This window comes from Lutjanus erythropterus, chromosome 13, assembly GCF_056507025.1.
Source record: "Lutjanus erythropterus isolate fLutEry1 chromosome 13, fLutEry1.hap2, whole genome shotgun sequence".
NCBI lineage: Eukaryota > Metazoa > Chordata > Actinopteri > Lutjaniformes > Lutjanidae > Lutjanus > Lutjanus erythropterus.
This window is the reverse complement of record NC_139329.1, coordinates 24,808,518-24,826,465: the sequence shown is the minus strand read 5'-3', so window position 1 is coordinate 24,826,465 and position 17,948 is coordinate 24,808,518. Positions and strand designations below refer to the sequence as shown.

Below are 17,948 nucleotides of genomic sequence, written 5' to 3'. Positions count from 1 at the left end.
AACCTGCATAATGCAGTCCAAAAGTTAAGTCATGTACTTTGGAGAGAAAAATCATGGAATCATTCCAAACATTTATTTAAGACAACAGTGAGAATAATGTTTTAACAATTCAGTCTGCAGAAGTTGAAGGGAATTATACAAAATTTAAATAAAATACAACTTGAGGTGGAAGTCTTAAGTTTACCAGTGATTTAAAAACACTATGACATGGGGACATCTCAGACAGTTTCATCAAAAGACCTCTTGAGCAGCTTAATACAGAACTACATTAATGCCTGTCCAGCTTCATTTTCACACAAAACAAAACCACAATCATCAGGGTAAAAATAATGACATTCACACTGGCACTCTGTTACTGTAAACCTATATACATGTGGCTAGGACTGTTTGACAGTAAAACCCTTTATAAATTTTCTTCATGTCATTTACTGGTTTCTTATATCTTACAAGCAAAAAAGAGACTAAGTGTTACTAATTTTACATAGTTATTACAATCATGACTTAAAAATAATATAACTTCATAATAGCTTACAATTAAAGGGAAAATTCTGCAATTTGCATGTGGATTTCCAGTAAGTGTTGATGGTAAATGTAGTTGATGGGTTCTGATTGAGTTGTCAAGTTGCTGTTTTTCCTACATCCTGCGATGTCACAGTGATGTCACTGGTGTTGAGGAAGTCCATCTCAGCTTGGATTTCTAGTCTCTGCCTCAGGGTGGCCAGTGATGAGTAGTTTTGTCATCTAGTGCCATGTTTTGGCCAACAAACTACCAGCTATAGGCTAAGGTGGTGATACACAGCAACAACAAGTAGGCGCTGTCGGCAGAGCTCCACTGGCAGAGGAACTCGACTTTCTTGGTCAATATAACAGCATCGAGGAATTTACTGCTTCACTACATTTACAATCAACACTGAACGGGCATGCATCCACTTGAAAAGTGCTAAATTTTCTCAAAGTTTGAAAAACCTTGAGGACACTTGTTTTATTTTATTTATTTTTTTTTTTACATAAAGCTACTACAAGGAGCTTTCATATTTTGTTGATTTTGAAGACCCCTAAGAACAAAAGCGGTAGTGTTTCCACTGTAATATCCACAACATATAACAAATCAAAACAAAATTATCCAAATAAAAATCTCATCCTGCTTCTTTTTAACTCTGCCTGGGAAAATGTAAACACAGGCTCATTTCATCTGATTTCTACAGAATCACAGAAATAGACACACTTCTCACCGCTGGTCTCATTTGCTTCTAATATGTATATTTAAAAAGCTTGGGGAGATATATACATATATATGTATATAAGCATGTATGTATTTATATATGTATATATAGCCAGTTAAAAACTCCTTGTAGTAGCTTTGAGCAAGGTTGTGGCTTTTTTTTTCTCATAACCACAGAAAAGCTGTTGATAGATGTGTGAAAGATAAGAGCATAAACTACAGGATGCAGCACGCTGGCTATAGTCAGTCCCTGAAAAAAATGCACCCTGTCGTGTTTACCTGACCTCATTACAAAAAATATCCAGTCCAACTTCATTCTTGAGGAAGCCAGACAGATATTAAGGGCTCATCAGCCTGTTCTTGGCAAGTGACAAAAAAACAAAAGAAGGAACTGAAAAAAGCCATCATTGCACTCTCAGTGACACGACTGAAAACAAAACTGGCACACATGCGTTTGTGTGAAAAAGCTAGTCTTCTATCTTGAGCCAGCCTTTTTTATAGTCTATCAGCAGCTCCAGGTAGTACTTCCACTCAGGCTCGCTGTCATACCTGACCTCAAATATTGTCTTTAGGGGGTTGGTGTGGGCCTCATGGACGCGCAGCACTTCCCCCCTGTACCACACTTCTGATTTGTCATCTTCTTCATACAGATGACGAATCCTCTTTCCCACCAGGTCTGGGTAGTAGAACCTCATGGCCCCCTGAGCCCTCTGGACGGCTGAACGCAGGACCCAGCGCCTTCTGTGCTCAGCGCTGTGGCAGGCAGACAAGTAGGGACAGTATTTGATCTTTAGGAGAGATCTGTGTTTTCTTTTAGAAGACCTGCTCATGGGTCTTAAGGCATGAGAGAAGCTTCCTGTCCTCTGCCAACTGTGGGTTACTTTGGGCGCCCTCCTGCGAAGGTCCATCTCGCTGCTCACTTCTCCCTCCCCGTCCTCAGTCTGTGAGAGGGAAGGATCAGCAAATGTCCCCGAGTCTGAGATTGCTTGGTAGCGAGCCTTTTTTCTGTTTAGACCTTTGCTAAACATCCTCCTCAGTTTGAGAATCACACCTGAGCAATTGTTGGATTGAGCTGGAGATTTGGCTGGTGCTGAGGACTGTGGACTGGAGGCTTCCTCTGTTTCTGGGTAACTGGGAGATGGAGAAAGCATGTCAAAGGTTAAAGGACATGTCCATGAATTGTCAGAAGTTGTGCTTAGAGGAATATGTGAAGAACCCTGATGTGCATCAGTGTGGTCAATTCCTCCATTCTCATTCCCTTCAGACTGTTGGCTGCTCCACTCCTTATTGCATAATGCACTCAGCACACCTCCATGTACAGTCTTGTTTGTGTCATCTGCCTCTTCCTCATCCGATGAGTCATTGTCAAGAAACATACGCCTTGAACTGCTCTTTACCCTACTTTTGGTTCTTCTCCTGTTCATATTTGATTTTGTTTCCTGGTCCTTCGGATGTTTCTGTGGGTGTGACTCTGTGGGTGAAGCTGGTGAGGCAATGATGTCACAAAATACAGGAGTCCTGCAGCTGATAGGCTCCTCACAACCTTCATCTTTTTCTCTGGTAGCAGGATCATCCAAATCTAATCCTGAAACACAAGGAAAGTAACAATTAGGAGAGGTCAAAAAGTACGCCAGACATACATCACTGTTCAAAAGTTTGGAATCACCTGTCACACAAACTTGATTTGTGACAAACAGATGTCTGAGAGGACTACTCTACATTTTTAAATGGTGTTTCATGCTTTTAGGTTGAAGAAACCCATCTTTACAAATTGCTGTTATTTTGTATGAAGAGCTAAAGAAGCTGGAATTAACAGGAGTGATGCTTTAACAAAGCTATTCTTAAAACTTCAAAATAGAAGGTAAGTCTAAGGTGAACACTGGAGCTGTTAATAGTAAATCATTAATTGCCATTACGAATTTACCCAATTAAAAATCTATTTACTGACAATGTATGTTTTGCACACAATTTCTCCTAAGGTCAGATGTTTACTCATGAATTGGCATCAATGGAGCCCCATTTTACATAGTTGACCCATTTGTTAAAATATGAAAGGCTGACGAGCAGCCATTTCGAGCATTATTGTTTTATCGTTCTGTTTGGTTAAATTGTTTTAATAAAAATAATAAATAAAGCTTAAACTGAGAGAAAGATGTGTGTTGTGTATCCTATTAACTATCAATGATTAATCCATTGTTGATTATCAAAGCGTTCCACTATTAGTTGAGGAAAATGCATATAATTTGCAACCCTAGTTAGCACAATTGGAATTGGATCACTGAAAATCAACTAAACATTAAAAAGGACTAACAAACCACAGTTAAAACCTATTCAATCTAAGCACTAAATAGACTGCAGTACGCCCAAAGAAAAACTGGTTCCAAAAATATTTAGAGGCCAATTGCAAGCATAGCTGTGGTTCAGTAATGACCTAGGGTCACTTATGTTTTTCTGAACTGAAAAACAATTTCAAAACCAATTCTCCTCTGTCAACTGAGGACCCGACACTGTGGGGACATTGACTAAATGGGCGTAGCCCCAAACAGACAATCCAAACACTGGCTCTAGATACAAGAATTTTGTATGTTTTGCAACCATACAGGTTCTCCTGCACGCTTAGAAGGGCAGAGTGAGACAAGGTATTTGCAATCTGTAAGCTCACAGCTAGATGTCACTAAATCCCACACACTGGTCCTTTAATTATTCTTCCTTTAGGGCACACACTATTTCAAATGTAAATAATATATCTGGTGGTCAATTATACTGTTTTTATCTATTTTATAACAGCCATTATAGAAGGAAAGAAGAAAAACAAGTGATTCCAAACATTTGAACTACAGTGGATAAAAGTACAATCTGCACTAAAAGGGAAGATAAGAGTTTATAGATTTTATTTAGTGATCAGGGAAACAGAATCAGGATCTCCGACTCAAGCAAATATAAATAAATTTGCTTTTTTTCCCCCAAACAGATGATTCCTAGAAAGCAACACCCCCCAACACCTCCATACAGGTCGACAAATCAGTGCTCCCATAGTGCTTACTCAGCACGCAAGAACAATGAGAAGCTCTTCTATTAATAACATCAGACATGGTGATTGGGCAGCATGATCCTCAACCATGAAACACCCTTTCAGCAGAGACAGAATAGAGGGCTGTGGGAGTAAACACGGAGGCTGGGAAAAAAGTCAGCTGCTACAGGGGATGCTATCAGTCAGGGATAAAAAAGCAGCTGGGTAAGAGTAAGACAAGGGAAATGTTCAGATACCAAAGTCAAGTGCTCGCAAACCATGTGAACTGTTAATAATGTCAGCAGTGAACGGAAATTTGATTAAGCTCAATTCAGTTAGTGAATGTTTGTGGCAAACAAAATCATAGCTGTCAAAGGACACAAAGTAAAGAGGTTTTTGATTTAAAGGATAAGTCTTGACTCTATATTTTTATTACTGTCGACAAATCCCATGAAAAGATCAAAAACAGTAATAAATTGATCCTTCTCAGAAGTCTTCTGTGCCACAGAGTTGCACTGTTGTCCAAAAACAATTTAAACAATGAAATGAGCCACATCGCTACACCCGGAGTGTCATGCTACTTCATTACGATGAACATGGGCGCTGTAGTTTATTTTCAGCCCTGCATATGCTGTACAGGAGCCGCCTGGGGAAGTCAAAGTATTGAAAGACAGAGAGACATATTGGTTTTGGATGGTTATATTCATGGGATTTGATGACAATATAGAAAATCTTTGAACTTATATTGAACTGTTTTCTCATAACAACACAAGATGTTCAGTCCCACTTCCCTCTATGACTAAAAAAAGCACAGATGCATGTTGAAGATGCTGATCACAGTCTGCTAAAAACATGAACTTCTCTCCCACCCAAAGGACTAAAACCGTATGACAGTTACCACCCCCCACGTGTAGCAGGCTGTCACTTCCTTCCTCTGGTCATGTGATCCAACAACAGTCTGCCTCACATTTCTTCAAGTCCACCAATACTACCAAACAGAATCATGAAGGAGAGTTTTCATTTTTTCCACAAACAGCCCAGCTCAGCACCCTTACCTCCACCCACCCATAACAAGTATAATGCAGTCATGCAACTTCTTGTGATTAGTCACTGAAAGTTAGCAGAAGTTCCCTGCTTTCTAATCAGAAAAAGCAAAGAGTAGTGAGATTGAGGGACAACATAAAAAATAAATATACCTGGACTCTCTTTTGGACATCGGGTGAAGTTGATTCTGTAAAAAAATAATGGATTTTATATTGAATATTTTTTATTGTGATTTGTTTGTTACAAAAAGGGCCAATAATGCAGAAAATAGGATTACTAAAATGCTGTTTGAGGGGAAACCATGATACATTAACAGCCAAAATATGATACTTTATAATAAAATCCAGAAGAATCAGTAAATCACATTGTCTACCCACTGGGGATTTCCAGAAATCTGCAATAAAAGGCAGGAAGTAATGTTGCTTTGGCAGCCACACACGGTCAAATGATCAAACTAGAGGTATAATCTTTCAGTATCTGCCTCGAAACAAAGGGTTTTAGTGTATGGAACTAAAATTCTGCTGAAACAGTTCTATTTGAAACAGTATCTCATAAATTGCTTCACTGAGTCATGTGAACTAATCATAAATAACAGTAAGAACAAATGACACCCTAAAACTTACTTTTACAAGCTGTTTCATAATTGTTACTCATGACTGAGGTTAAAAGTTGAGTTTTTATAGTTGCCTGAACAATAAACTCTACTGACAAAATGAATTACAGTCTTTGTGCTGAATAACGGCTGCAGCTAATGGAAGAATTCCCAGTGTAATATTTAGAAGGCATCCAGTTTATGTATGCACGCCCCTAAAATAACTGACTATTTTTCATCCATTTCCTGCCTGCTTCACAAACACTTGTTTACTTCAGTGTTGGTCAAATAGGTAGTTGTGTCCAGCATTTCCCCATGAGAAGTAATTAACACAACTGTTGCTTACTGCAGCACCTCTGATTTGTCTGGCTTGACAATTACCCAGAGAATAATTACCATAATACCATCACTGAGTAACGTTTATTGGGAAAACTAACAGAAATGTTTTAAGGAGATAGTTCAGATTTGATGCAAGGTTGTATGAGCTATATAGATAGAATATGGCGGTGAGGACAGAGGCATTTAGGAGAAACAGAGAAGGAGAGCAGTACAGAAGCTAAGCAATATACTGGTGTGGACAGGGTCAGCAGCAAAATGTAGTTTGGCTACTCAAAAAAATAATAATAATAAAATCAATATCACTTTAACTGAACACCATATTTAGAATATTTTGGATGGATGCTGGCCCTCCACTGCCTTGTTTGTTCTATTGTGTGACTTCAGTGTTTTTGAAAAGATTGTTCAGATTCATCAAAGTCACATAATTACACAAATTAACAGGCTGAGGCAGCGGTAGACCAACAAAATTACTGATTTTACCCATGGAGTTTGGTTGATTTGGAGAGTGAGATTTAGCCTACAACACGACAGGTTCTCGTTGGAGAAAGCTGTCCGATGGGATAAAGCAGTGAAATTGTTCTTAATTTAGCCTACACTTAAAATGATATTGATTTTTTTATGGACATTTTTTAAAATGTGTAAAATATCTTTTGTTGCTGACCCTGTTCATAACAGTTCAATGATTAGCTTGCGAGCTGGTACCCCTCTCTGCTGCTCCAAACTGGGGGCATGCCGACCAGCATCTACTATAGCTAATACACTGACTATTGATAAGCATCTCATACAACCCCACTTCAAACAATCCAAGCTATCCCTTTAAGCACTAAACTAAGATGTTAGTGACCAAAATAACATCACTGCAATATCCATTTCCTTTCTTTCTTTACTAAAAAAAAAAAACATTAATTCTACTACTTACCCAGATGTTTGCAGACAGAGGTGTAATACAGAAGGTTGACCACATCCGCGTAGATGTCAGGCAGGTGTTTGAGGGACATCAGCCTCCTGAGCCTGGAGGAACAGGCTCGTTTATGAAGCTGGATGAGGATCTTTTCTTCTGAGAGTGTGGTGGGCCGCAGCTCCACTTTGTGCTCCTGCAGGACCTGGTCAATGAAGTTGCCCTGGACGGTCGGAAACAACAGCTCCTTCACCACCAGCATGGGGAGGAACACCGCCCCTGTCCGCATGACATGTGGGAAAGGACAGCGTTCCTGGGTGGTATACTCTCTCAACCTCTCCAGGAGCTTCTGGAGTGCTGACTTTATCTCCTCGTTGAGCCACGTTTCTCTGGCTTTTACCCCCAACAAACAGGACACTTTCTGGATTTTGCTTGGGGGACAATTTGGTTCAGTCAATTCCAACTGAGACAACCAGGTCCTGAGCTCCTGCTCTGAAGAGGACAACACAGATGTGCATACTAGCTTGTGGAGGGAATGATGCAACTCTAAGAAGTGCTTGCGGACTGGCATTTGGAGGTCTAGTTTTGGTGTAAATTCAGTTGTCGGCTGTGCAGGTGGCTTCTCTGGGGGTGGAACAGGGCTAGACTGCTTTGGATCACGGAGAACGATTTTGTAGTTTGAAAGTTTCAGACATTCAGGAGGAATGTTTTTGAAATTTAGTTTGCGCTCAGGTGGTTGAGAAGGAGAAATGGATTTGGGTTGAGTGGTGACCACCTCTTTGAATGGTGTGCTTGTATCGCCCTGAGGAGATGAGTTCATTTGTGCAGTCACTTCGCCTGGTTTGCACTCGTCTGAAGTCTCATTTTTATCAGCTAATGATGGTTTAATTTCAAGTTCATCAGATTCACATTTCTTGATCACCAACATGTGCCCACAGTTGGATGAAACAGTCTTTTCTGGCTCTTTTTTGATTGCTACTTTGCTGCAGTCACTCTGAGTGCCAGGGGTCTCTACTGTGTCTGACTGATCTTCTTTTTCCACCTTAATATTTTTGGGTTCACAGGTTTCTACAACAGGCTTCTCTGCTGGAGCATTTGCACAGATTTCTTTGGAAACTACAGGCTGCTGTTCATCTCGATCTTGCCTTTTCTCTTTTGTGTGTGGCTTGGTTTTGAGTTCCCAGTCCTCAGACAACTGGACGGGTCTCTGAGGTACTCTGCCTGGGAACAACACTCCAGAGGCCTGCAGGTATGCTTGGTAGGGTGCCAGACTGAAGACATTATCAATAACTGGCATAGGAGGAGAGTCATTTTCACTTCCTGCTTGTGCATTCCTTATTTCCACCTTTTGTCGTTTCTTAATGGGTTCCACACACAAATCCCTATCCTCTTCTTTTATTCTTATGGGTGAAGATGAGTGAGAAATACTTCTCTTCAGGCACCCTTTAAGAACAGCAGCACCTGAACTGGAAACAGGACCATTGTGTTTATTTCCTGGTGCAACAGCAGGGGGAAAAATTATTTTACTGACATTTGCATTATTAGGCACAGCTATGGGGATTCGATCTGAGCTGTGATGAGGTGACCGGGGCACCCATGCCGCTGGGGAAACAGGAAGGACTTTTGGCGGTTTCAGGCACCTAACCTGAGCTTCGCGGGAGGAGTAGTCCAGCAGTCTGTCCATGTTCAAGCCTGGTGGTGGAAGAATGGGTCGGTCTATGTGCAGGCTTGTAGGTGGAGGAAAACAACGGTTAATTTGTGAGACGCCAGGTTGGCTTGTACGTCTAATAGGACTGGTTTGTTCCACACGTAGGAACGGTGAGTTGATGTGTGACTGGTCAACATGCAGCCGAGCGTTTGATTTGTCTTTGTGTAGATTGGTTGCCAAAGGGTGATTCATGAATTGGCTGGATGGGGAAACATTTACACCATTTGAGTGCAAGCTGGGCGATGTGCGTTGCCTTTTTAGAGGGGGTCTGATTTGGCTTGCATTTACATGAAATCCAGGAACTGCATAACATGGATAGTCAAAACCCCGCATTAAGGAATGATTTGACAACGTTTCAGTGCTAGCCAAAGGCAAAGGAATTTCACCATGAAGTGACTGAGGCACTATGTAATGCTCCCGGGGGGTGGAGATTGGATGTTTAAGAATAACAGGGACATCTTCTCTCTGCTTGCTGCCAACATCTTTACACTGTGTCCTGTTTTCTACCTCCACATTTGCCTGGGGGTAGTAAAACATTGGGTGCTGTGTTAGCTGGCCATATTTGGACATGGGAGAATGTTCCTGATAAACCTCTGAGGTCATATGCTCATATGTTGGATGGGAGGGGAATAAGCTGGGGTAGCCTCTGGGGGAAGTCTGTAGACGCTGACTCGGCTCACTTAAAGAACCGAACAGTGTGCGAGTTAGGGGGCAGGGGTAACTGCTGTAGTTTGGATCAATCATACCAGGCAAAGTCCTTGCTCTACCTGGACTGTATGTCTCCACAGGTATCCTCTTCAGTGCCTCTGCACTGGACTCAAATTGTAAACCTCTTTGTTGCAACAGTGCGTCTTGTACTTTCCCCTGGGTGGGCAGTCTTTCAGTGTAGTGACCATCAGTTTGAATCCACTCATGCTCATACACAGTGTTTGGTATCCTCGGAGAGCCATGTTCCACACTGTAACGCTGTCCTATCATGCAACCCAGTTCATTACAGCAGGGGTTAATTCCGTAAACTGGCTTAGGAATTGCTAAGTAAACAGAGTTTTCAGATGGGGGAGATGAACTGTCACCTCTGTTTTTTTGTCTTCTAACAGCCACTGATGTAGCAGCTGTAGGACTGCTGATCCCTGGACTTTTAGTGTATAAGGTAAAGCCCCGTTTAACTGGGCTGTGATGCAGAGAGGAAGAAAGAGAATGGCCTTCCTCTGAAGAATTGCTGTCTTGCCTGTAAATTATGTGTTTTTGTCCTTCCATGCCAGAGAGGTGAGTCACAGGACTTCTGCCATCCAGCAGGGAGGTCTTTGAGTTGCTCCAAGGAGGAGTGAATCGTGCTCCATCTTTTCCTCTGGGGTCATAAGTAAAGTAGGCACCGCTGTACTGCAGCGTCTGCTTACCGAGGAAATCAGACATAGTTTTTGGCTTTGGCAGTCCTGTCGGTGCTATGGTCCCGTCGAATAATGGCATCTTGCCTTGAAACACCGGATTAATGATGGTCTGCATGGACTGACTGCTCATCATGTAGTAACTTTGTTTTGATGGTGCAATGATTTAGCTCCAGACCTGAGAACATAAAAACAGCAATTAGACACCGCCGGCCATTATTTAATGTCTATGCAAGACATTGGTGGACTCAGAGGGGGGCAGGGAGAACAATTGTCCCCCTTGGCGCCCCCATGTTTGAAAAAAACACTGCAAAAGTGTCCTCTTGGCTGCCCTTCCAAAATATAATGAAGTGCCATATAGGCTGCTCTCCATGCTAGAAAATTTGTTGGCATCAATGTGCCTCTAAACAGTTAAAGAGCTCATAATTCCCTGTGTGTTTTTATCACAGAGGTGTAGGTTGTTGTACTTAAGGTCACATAATATAGCAATTTTAATCTAAACCAGGGATTGGAATCGTTTCACCATGAATGAATCACAACCTTTAGCGTGCCAGTGCTCCACCATGTACAGTGATCCAAGATAAATTCAAGAGATCCGCCTTTTAAATTAGCTTGAAAAAATACCCACCTCAGACATTAGATACATGAGAAGAAACGCCAACTTCAGCGTGAGAAACCACCTAGCTTGAGGCATTTTCTCAACTTGTGGCTTATCACATGTATGTCATATACACCCTCGTCAGCCTGTACACATTGGTGGATATAACAAGTTGCGACAAAGTTACAATCTTAGGGATGTGTGAGGATGATTCATATTTTAATACTTATGCAAGAGATGTTAGCGAATGAGAAAATCTAAAAACAAGAACTATTTCCTACAGACAGCCACTGTGATAGTTGCCTCAGTTTGCAATAATAAACAAATCCTGTTCTCATGTTGCAGCCTTCAGTCACGTCTGCAAATATTTAATTTGCTGTAAGTGAGTCATATTGAACGTGTTTCTATGGTTCATTTTGGATGGCAGAATGTGTCATCACTATCACACCAAAGAGCTTCAGTCTTGCATAACCAGAACTTATCACTCAATCTGACAAGCACTTTTCATCTTGGGTTCCATGACACCCAACACTACGCTGGACAGTGTGTTTCTGTTCATGACCACAAACCATCCGACATGTCATAGTTCCTTTTTCAGACAGTTCTCCAGTGTTGGCCTGCAACCAACTGTCATTTTCCTTTTCAATTAATCTTCTCATTATTGGTTATGTTTTATTATTTTGCCTTAAAAATGATAGAAAATACAAAACATCCAAAAGCCAAAAATATTCAGTTTAATATAGAAACAAAAACAACTGCAAACATTAGAGCAGCTGGAACCAGTCGATACTTGAAAAAGTTACTGAAATTAATTAATCAGTCATGTTTTGTTGATCAACTAATCAATAAATCAACAATTCTATGCCAAAAATCTAAAAAGGAAAATAATAAAATTAAACTGAATAACTAACTTTTATGGGCAAAGATGCATAAGTACATCTGTTCTCTGTGTTGTCTTTTCTTCAGAAGTTTCCTCCCCTGTACTGCCCCTGGAGCGCTGTGTGAGATCATTCACCATGTGTGAAGTCCCTGAGAGCTTATGATCAATAAATACTTGTTATTTATGATAGTGTTTGGTGGCACCAGAATGGTCTGTTAAAGCATGTGTAAAAGATGGCATGCATGTCAAACTCAGTGCCTTGGGCGAATACCAAATTTGATATGTCAGGCTTGCAAATATAAAATGAAAAATTTGACATGTGGGGTTTTGACAGATATTGATCTGTCAATCCACATATACTCCATCCACTGCCCTGTTCTCATAAGATGGACACATTCTGTCAAGTGTATCAAGACTGTAGAATGATAATATGTAAAATAAATCAAATTAACTTTACATTAAGATCAAAATAGCTTTAAACATGCAGCCTGGAATGTCAAAAAACAATGACAAATGACCATGACATCTATAAATATCCGTTTTATTTTGACTACAAATCAACACATCCAGTTTATTATCATATCATCAGAACATCATAATCTTGTTTTGTTTTGTTTTTGATTTATGTTCCTTACTTAATGTCACTCTTTGAGCCTATAGTTGTTTATTTCTTACTTTTGTAGATTACACGACATTATGTTTTGTATTTGTTGGTGTTTAATGCTTACTAAGGTGAAATTCCCTCTATAAGCCTCTGGGTTTTTTGTTTGTTTGTTTGTTTGTTTTATCTCACCTGTACAATTTGCTTATTTTCTTTCATTCTTCTGTTGAATTACATCTGCCTTGTTTTATTGTTAAAATTAATAAAAATAAAAAAAAAAATAAGAAAGAAAAACAGTCCAATTTAACCAATTTAAGTTTGACGTTTCAACTTGGAAAATGACTTCAACTATCAATCAATTATCAAAATAGGTGCAAATTATTTTTTGTCACATTATTCATGCACACCTTATGGTTAACATCAACATCAGTGAAAATCAACCAGTGAAAATCTCAACATAACCTGCATTTACCTCTAAATATAATATTTATGCATGCTCACCTCCTAATTCTGGCTTTTCCAATGGGCACTTGAAGGCAGCATAATTCAACAATTTGTGCATGCCACTGTCAGCCTGGTTTAACAGGAGAAAGATAAATCATCTCAAAACATAATTCATGGCTCTGTCATACTAGCAGAACTGGTGAGGCAGATATATGAAACCCTGCGATGTTTTTTTTTTTTTTAAACTTTTATTACTGTTCTTCCACTATTGAATGCTAAGACAGATCACAGGAGAAAAGATCCATGGCAGCCAAATCTTAAGCCAAACATCTGCCAATATATGTTGAACAGAGCCAGACTGATAATGGATTTTGGGGGCTGATGTGGATACCGATATTAGGGAGTAAGAAAAAATTCCAATAGATACAGAATATAAACCAATTTTCTTTATTTACATATATAAAATATATATGAAGGGTTAAACCGAAAAACCGAGGATCATGATGACCCCACGACCTCGGCCCCAAGTCATTAAACAGGTTTGTCAAACGATCTATTCATCCTCAGTCTTTACGCAATGCTGGCAGTAATGCACCAATTCTTTGCCAATTACCTTTAAGGACAATCATCACTGATATTATTAATAAAGGGGATTAAATATGCTTAAAATGCCGCCTATAAAAGCTCTCAGACCCCAGGGCAAGACTTGAGACAGAGGGTAGTAGGGCTTTTGCCATTCGGACTCCACAACAGTGAAATAACCTTCTTTTGAAAAATAGACAACACGCCTTTTTAAAACTCTTAAAAACTAATTTTATAAAATGGCTTTTTAATTAGACTTTTGGTATTTGCCCTTATTCATTTTGTTATTCCTTCTTATCCATTGTCTCTTAGTGTTGTTAACATAATTCGTAATGATTTTATTGTCAAACAACTGGCCTATGCCGATACATATATAGCTGGCCAGGCAAATATTGAGCGGATAAAATATCAGCTGATATTCATTCTTCTATTCCTTTTTATCTGTTGCATCAAAGTTGTTTAAATTTGTCATTGTTTATCTGGTTTTATGTCTGTGAAGCGCTTTGAAAAATCTGTTTTTGAATATTAGGGTTGCAACTATTTCACAGTCGATTAATCGGTTGATTATTTTCTTGATTAATCCATTGATAGCTGTTCGGTCTAGACTATGCCTGTCTATAATACTGAAAGAGCTCTATCAGATCCAGCAGCAGACTTTATCTCTGGACTCTATAGCAAACTGTATAAAAAATGAAATGTTGCTGATGGTATCTGTGAAACATCTGTAGGCTGAGATGCGTGTGGAGGCCTCACTGTAACCGCCACATTAAGACCACATCCAGGCTCATAACCGACAGCAGCCAGACCCTGACAGATATTATCAGCTCATCCTGTTGACACCTTTCAGCACAGAGCGATGGCCTATCTGCACAGAGCGAGGAGAAATGTGGTTTAATGTGGAGGAAACTGCGCTGCGCTGTTTTCAACGGACAAAAAGCTGCACTCTGCAGTGCGTGCGTGCGCGTGTGCGTGCGTGCGTGTGTGTGCGTTTGTTGGGGTCGTTCCAGATCTTTAGGGTAGGGGTGATGGCGAGCGTGACTTCCTAAAGAAAACCGTCCAAACTGAAGCACGTGGGGAAAATAAGTAGGCAAAAGATTCACTTCATCCCAATCTGTCTTTCCAAGTTATAAATCATGGATTTGATCGCCTGTCTGTTGAGTTTGTCGGGTCAAAAGGAGTTCACATGACACGAAGAGAGAGAGAGGAAAAAAAAAAAAAAAACAATCGTTGCTTTCCGGATAACTACTAAAAGGAACCATCGCATGCATTCTCACCAAAAAAAACGGAACTTCTGCTTAAAAAAAACACAAGTGTCTTCACAGCTTCCTTGGACGTTGTAGCCTGTGTAGTTGCTTATCAGGAGTTTCATAAGAAGACATTAGCTTTTTGTCCTGTCTGCATGAACAGCCTGTTCATTAATAAGACGCAAATCATATGAAAATCATATACGCGCAAAGAGCTCGATCACGGTGAGAGTCATTTCCATACAGGCTGCGAAAGCGACGCAAACCACGGTAAAAGTAAAACCACACTGTGGGCAAAAAGCACAGTTTCAGACACTTTAGGTGCGCTGCTTTGGCTACAGGGATAGTTTCAGAAGCTGTCATGCATTGTTTTCTTTCAGCAAACACCCGTGTGATTTGTTTGTTTGTTCAGGGCTCTATACCAAAACTGTGTCGTTTATTTAGACCTTTTGAAGACTCAGCAGTAAATAAGTTTCTTACCTCGCTGCTGCTGCGGTGATTATCAATGATTTCCACACAGACTCCATGAAACACAACTTCTGAGAAAAAAAAAAAAGGGGGAGAAGGTCTGTCCTCTTCTCTGATTGTCAGTCCGGATGCGCCAAAATCCCACCAGATGAACTGAAGGCCTGTGTGCCAAATGGTCGCAGGGGCGGCTCGCCCGAAGTCCACGCTGCTTTTAGAGAAGTTAACAAACTGAAGAAAAGACAAAAGGGAGGAGGAGGATGGTCTTTGATCAATAGGCGGAGTCACACCCTGTGTCTATCCACCGCTTGTTTTCTACACGTCTTTTTTTTTTCCCCGCTGGCCACCTTCTCACTTTTATTGGCTGAATCCTGATGAGTAGCGGCCAGCTGGCGGCTGATCCTGCCTGACATGAACTCAGAGTCATGTTTTTATTCATGCACTGACAGATAACACAAGTCTCTCTGTGTTATTGATTTCTTTGGCTTGATTTTTTCCGCTCCCTTTTCTCTGTTGGTTCCCAAACCAGAGTTTTGATCCCAATACTTTCAGGGGGGTCCGTGAAAAATAGGAAATAATCTGTTATAACGATTATTTCACTTCATGGAATTTAATGTGAGACATCAGTTATTGTTTTTATTACTTGTTGCTTATTCATAAAGCTGATATCCAAGAGGCAGTTCAGAGTCAGTCTGTACTGTTGCTAAAAGCAAAATTTGTGTGTTGCTAAGATCTAACCAAAGGAATATAATGTGATACACACTGTATAACTGTCTGGACTGTTGTGTTTTTCTATATTTGTGAAAACTCATATGTGTACTGTATATTTAGTCTGTGTGTAATGTTTTGAACAAAGCTGCTCAGGGATGCAAAATAAATTTCCTGACCTATAGATTAAGTTATCCTACTGCATTTTTGCAACAAAGCCCAGGGATGCAAAATGAATTTCAGTGTATAATGACAATAAAGTTGTATGGTATGATGTGGTACGGTATTGTATTATCCCACCACACTTTTACAACAAAGTGAACTACACCGGGGTTTCCCAAACTTTCTTATGTCAAGAACCCAAATAATAGATGCACATTAGACCATAGACCCCCACTTTGAGCGGATTTTGTCTTAAGGAATCCCATCTAAGTATTAAAATCAATAGAAGCACTATAAATTACATTCACCTAAAAGGGTAACCCTATTTCTTCCCTTGTTGTTCCAACTTCCAAAAATGATGAATGTTAAATGTTAAAATATTATATTCCTCCTTTTGCTGGAGACCCCATACAAATCACTCAAAGACCACTGTTGGTCCCCTCAACCCAGTTTGAAAACCACTCAACTAGACAATTTATACTCTACACAGTCATGCATAGGTTTTGATGAAAAATAAGCCACAGAAAAAGTCAAAAGATTTGGAGTGTATGATGATACCTGCAACAAGAAAATGAATATAATGATATCCTGACAGCAATATATGCAGATGTTTTCGTTGGAAAAACACCACAGTTAGGTTTGCTGTAAGCCTGTCAAAGTCAGGTACAGTAAAAGTTAAAAGAAAAGTAAAACCTCAAATGAAAAAGCGAAGGAGCAAAAGAGTTTTAGATGAGATACTGAGGAAAAAATAAGGAGCATAACATAACTTATATCCCATATAGATAAAATACTGCTGTGAAGCAAGGTTCCAGCACAGAATCACCATGTTTGACTTCATCCTAATGTAGTTAATGGTTGACTAGTTGACCAAAGTTAAAATCAGGTCAGCTGTTACCTCAGCCAGACTGTTTTACCTTTTGTCTCGTGTCTAATAGCAGCAGTAAAGTAACAGTATTGTGTGATTTCAGCAGCATGCCTGGTGCTTAAATAAAGATCACTATGGTGAGATATACAGGCAATCCAACGTGACCGTAAATCTAAATTCTTCCACTTGCTTGATTTACCCTCTGGATGAGTTCATTTCTCGTTGCACTTGCATCATACCACGTAGTCCCTTTTCACCTGTGAGCCAGAGTCTAATTTGTGTGTCCCAGGAGACTGCCACAATTTAGTCTAGACAAGTTGGTGGCTTCCATCAGTCCCTGTGGCCTCACAGGTAAAGAGACACTCATCAGGGGGTTTGACAGAGGAGAGGAGGCAGGGACTTCTCCCCACGGAGCGCTTCTACAGCTCCCCCATTTCCAGTTACCATGGCATTACAGCTTCAGGCAAACCAACATAAAGCATCAAGGGGCTGAGAGTGTGCCATATGGGTACAACAACACAAATCTTATGACATAGAAGGTAAAAATAACACTTTAAACACATATATACATACATGCGGTGCTCTGCTGGTAAAAACCTGTTTCTAAATTGCAAGGGCAAATAGACATAGACAGTCCAGGTTTCTAAGCTGTAGCCAGGGGCAAACGGTTTCAGAGAAACATCAGAAATTCTCAAAAACATAATGAGCAAAGAGGAATCCCTTGTGTGGACGTGTTGCTGGTTGGCAAGTCAGTCATGTATTATGCAGAATGAAGAGACTATCTGATTTTCCGTTGCTGCCTCTTATTTCCTTATTTCCTTATAACATTTACTGGCCACATAGTTGTCAGGACTGTATTGTATTGTTATTTCCCCGTGTTAGACTTCAGTACCAATATACATATTTATCTTTAGCAGATGACTTTAACCATCTTTTAGGGTAAACAAATTATCTTGAAGACAGGTTTGTCTTTCCCTGGGGCTGTCACTTTTCAGTTTGAAGGGATCATATCCTGGATAGAAAGAATGACTTGCAATGTTATGGTGATGCAAACAAAAAGAGTATGAAATGCATCATAATTTAAGGAAAGAGCACCAGCAAAAATCAAATGTGAACTAGGTCTCTGGTTATTTATTTATTTATTTTTTCATTCATGGGGATCAAAGATTGACCTTTTTCACAAGCAACAGCTACACAAAAA

The 17,948-nt window shown here is 40.0% G+C and overlaps 1 protein-coding gene across 1 annotated transcript; it reads right to left on the bottom strand.

Moving 5' to 3' along the window:
- Positions 1-1,127: 1,127 nt before the first annotated feature.
- On the bottom strand, positions 1,128-16,450 carry prmt2ip (PRMT2 interacting protein). Its single transcript, XM_084734580.1, has 3 exons — positions 15,028-16,450; positions 7,127-10,376; positions 1,128-2,807 (listed from the first exon to the last, which is right to left on the bottom strand). The coding sequence occupies exons 2-3, from the start codon at positions 10,332-10,334 to the stop codon at positions 1,690-1,692; spliced, it is 4,326 nt and encodes a 1,441-aa protein (XP_084590706.1). The 5' UTR covers positions 10,335-10,376; positions 15,028-16,450; the 3' UTR covers positions 1,128-1,689.
- Between the last annotated feature and the right edge of the window lie 1,498 nt (positions 16,451-17,948).

Bases quoted from the DNA above. Each gene is read 5' to 3' on its own strand.
- prmt2ip (XM_084734580.1), bottom strand. From the start codon at position 10,334: ATGATGAGCAGTCAGTCCATGCAGACCATCATTAATCCGGTGTTTCAA. The intron at 2,808-7,126 runs GTAAGTAGTAGA...CTTGTGTTTCAG, and splicing joins CTCTGTCTGCAAACATCTGG to GATTAGATTTGGATGATCCT.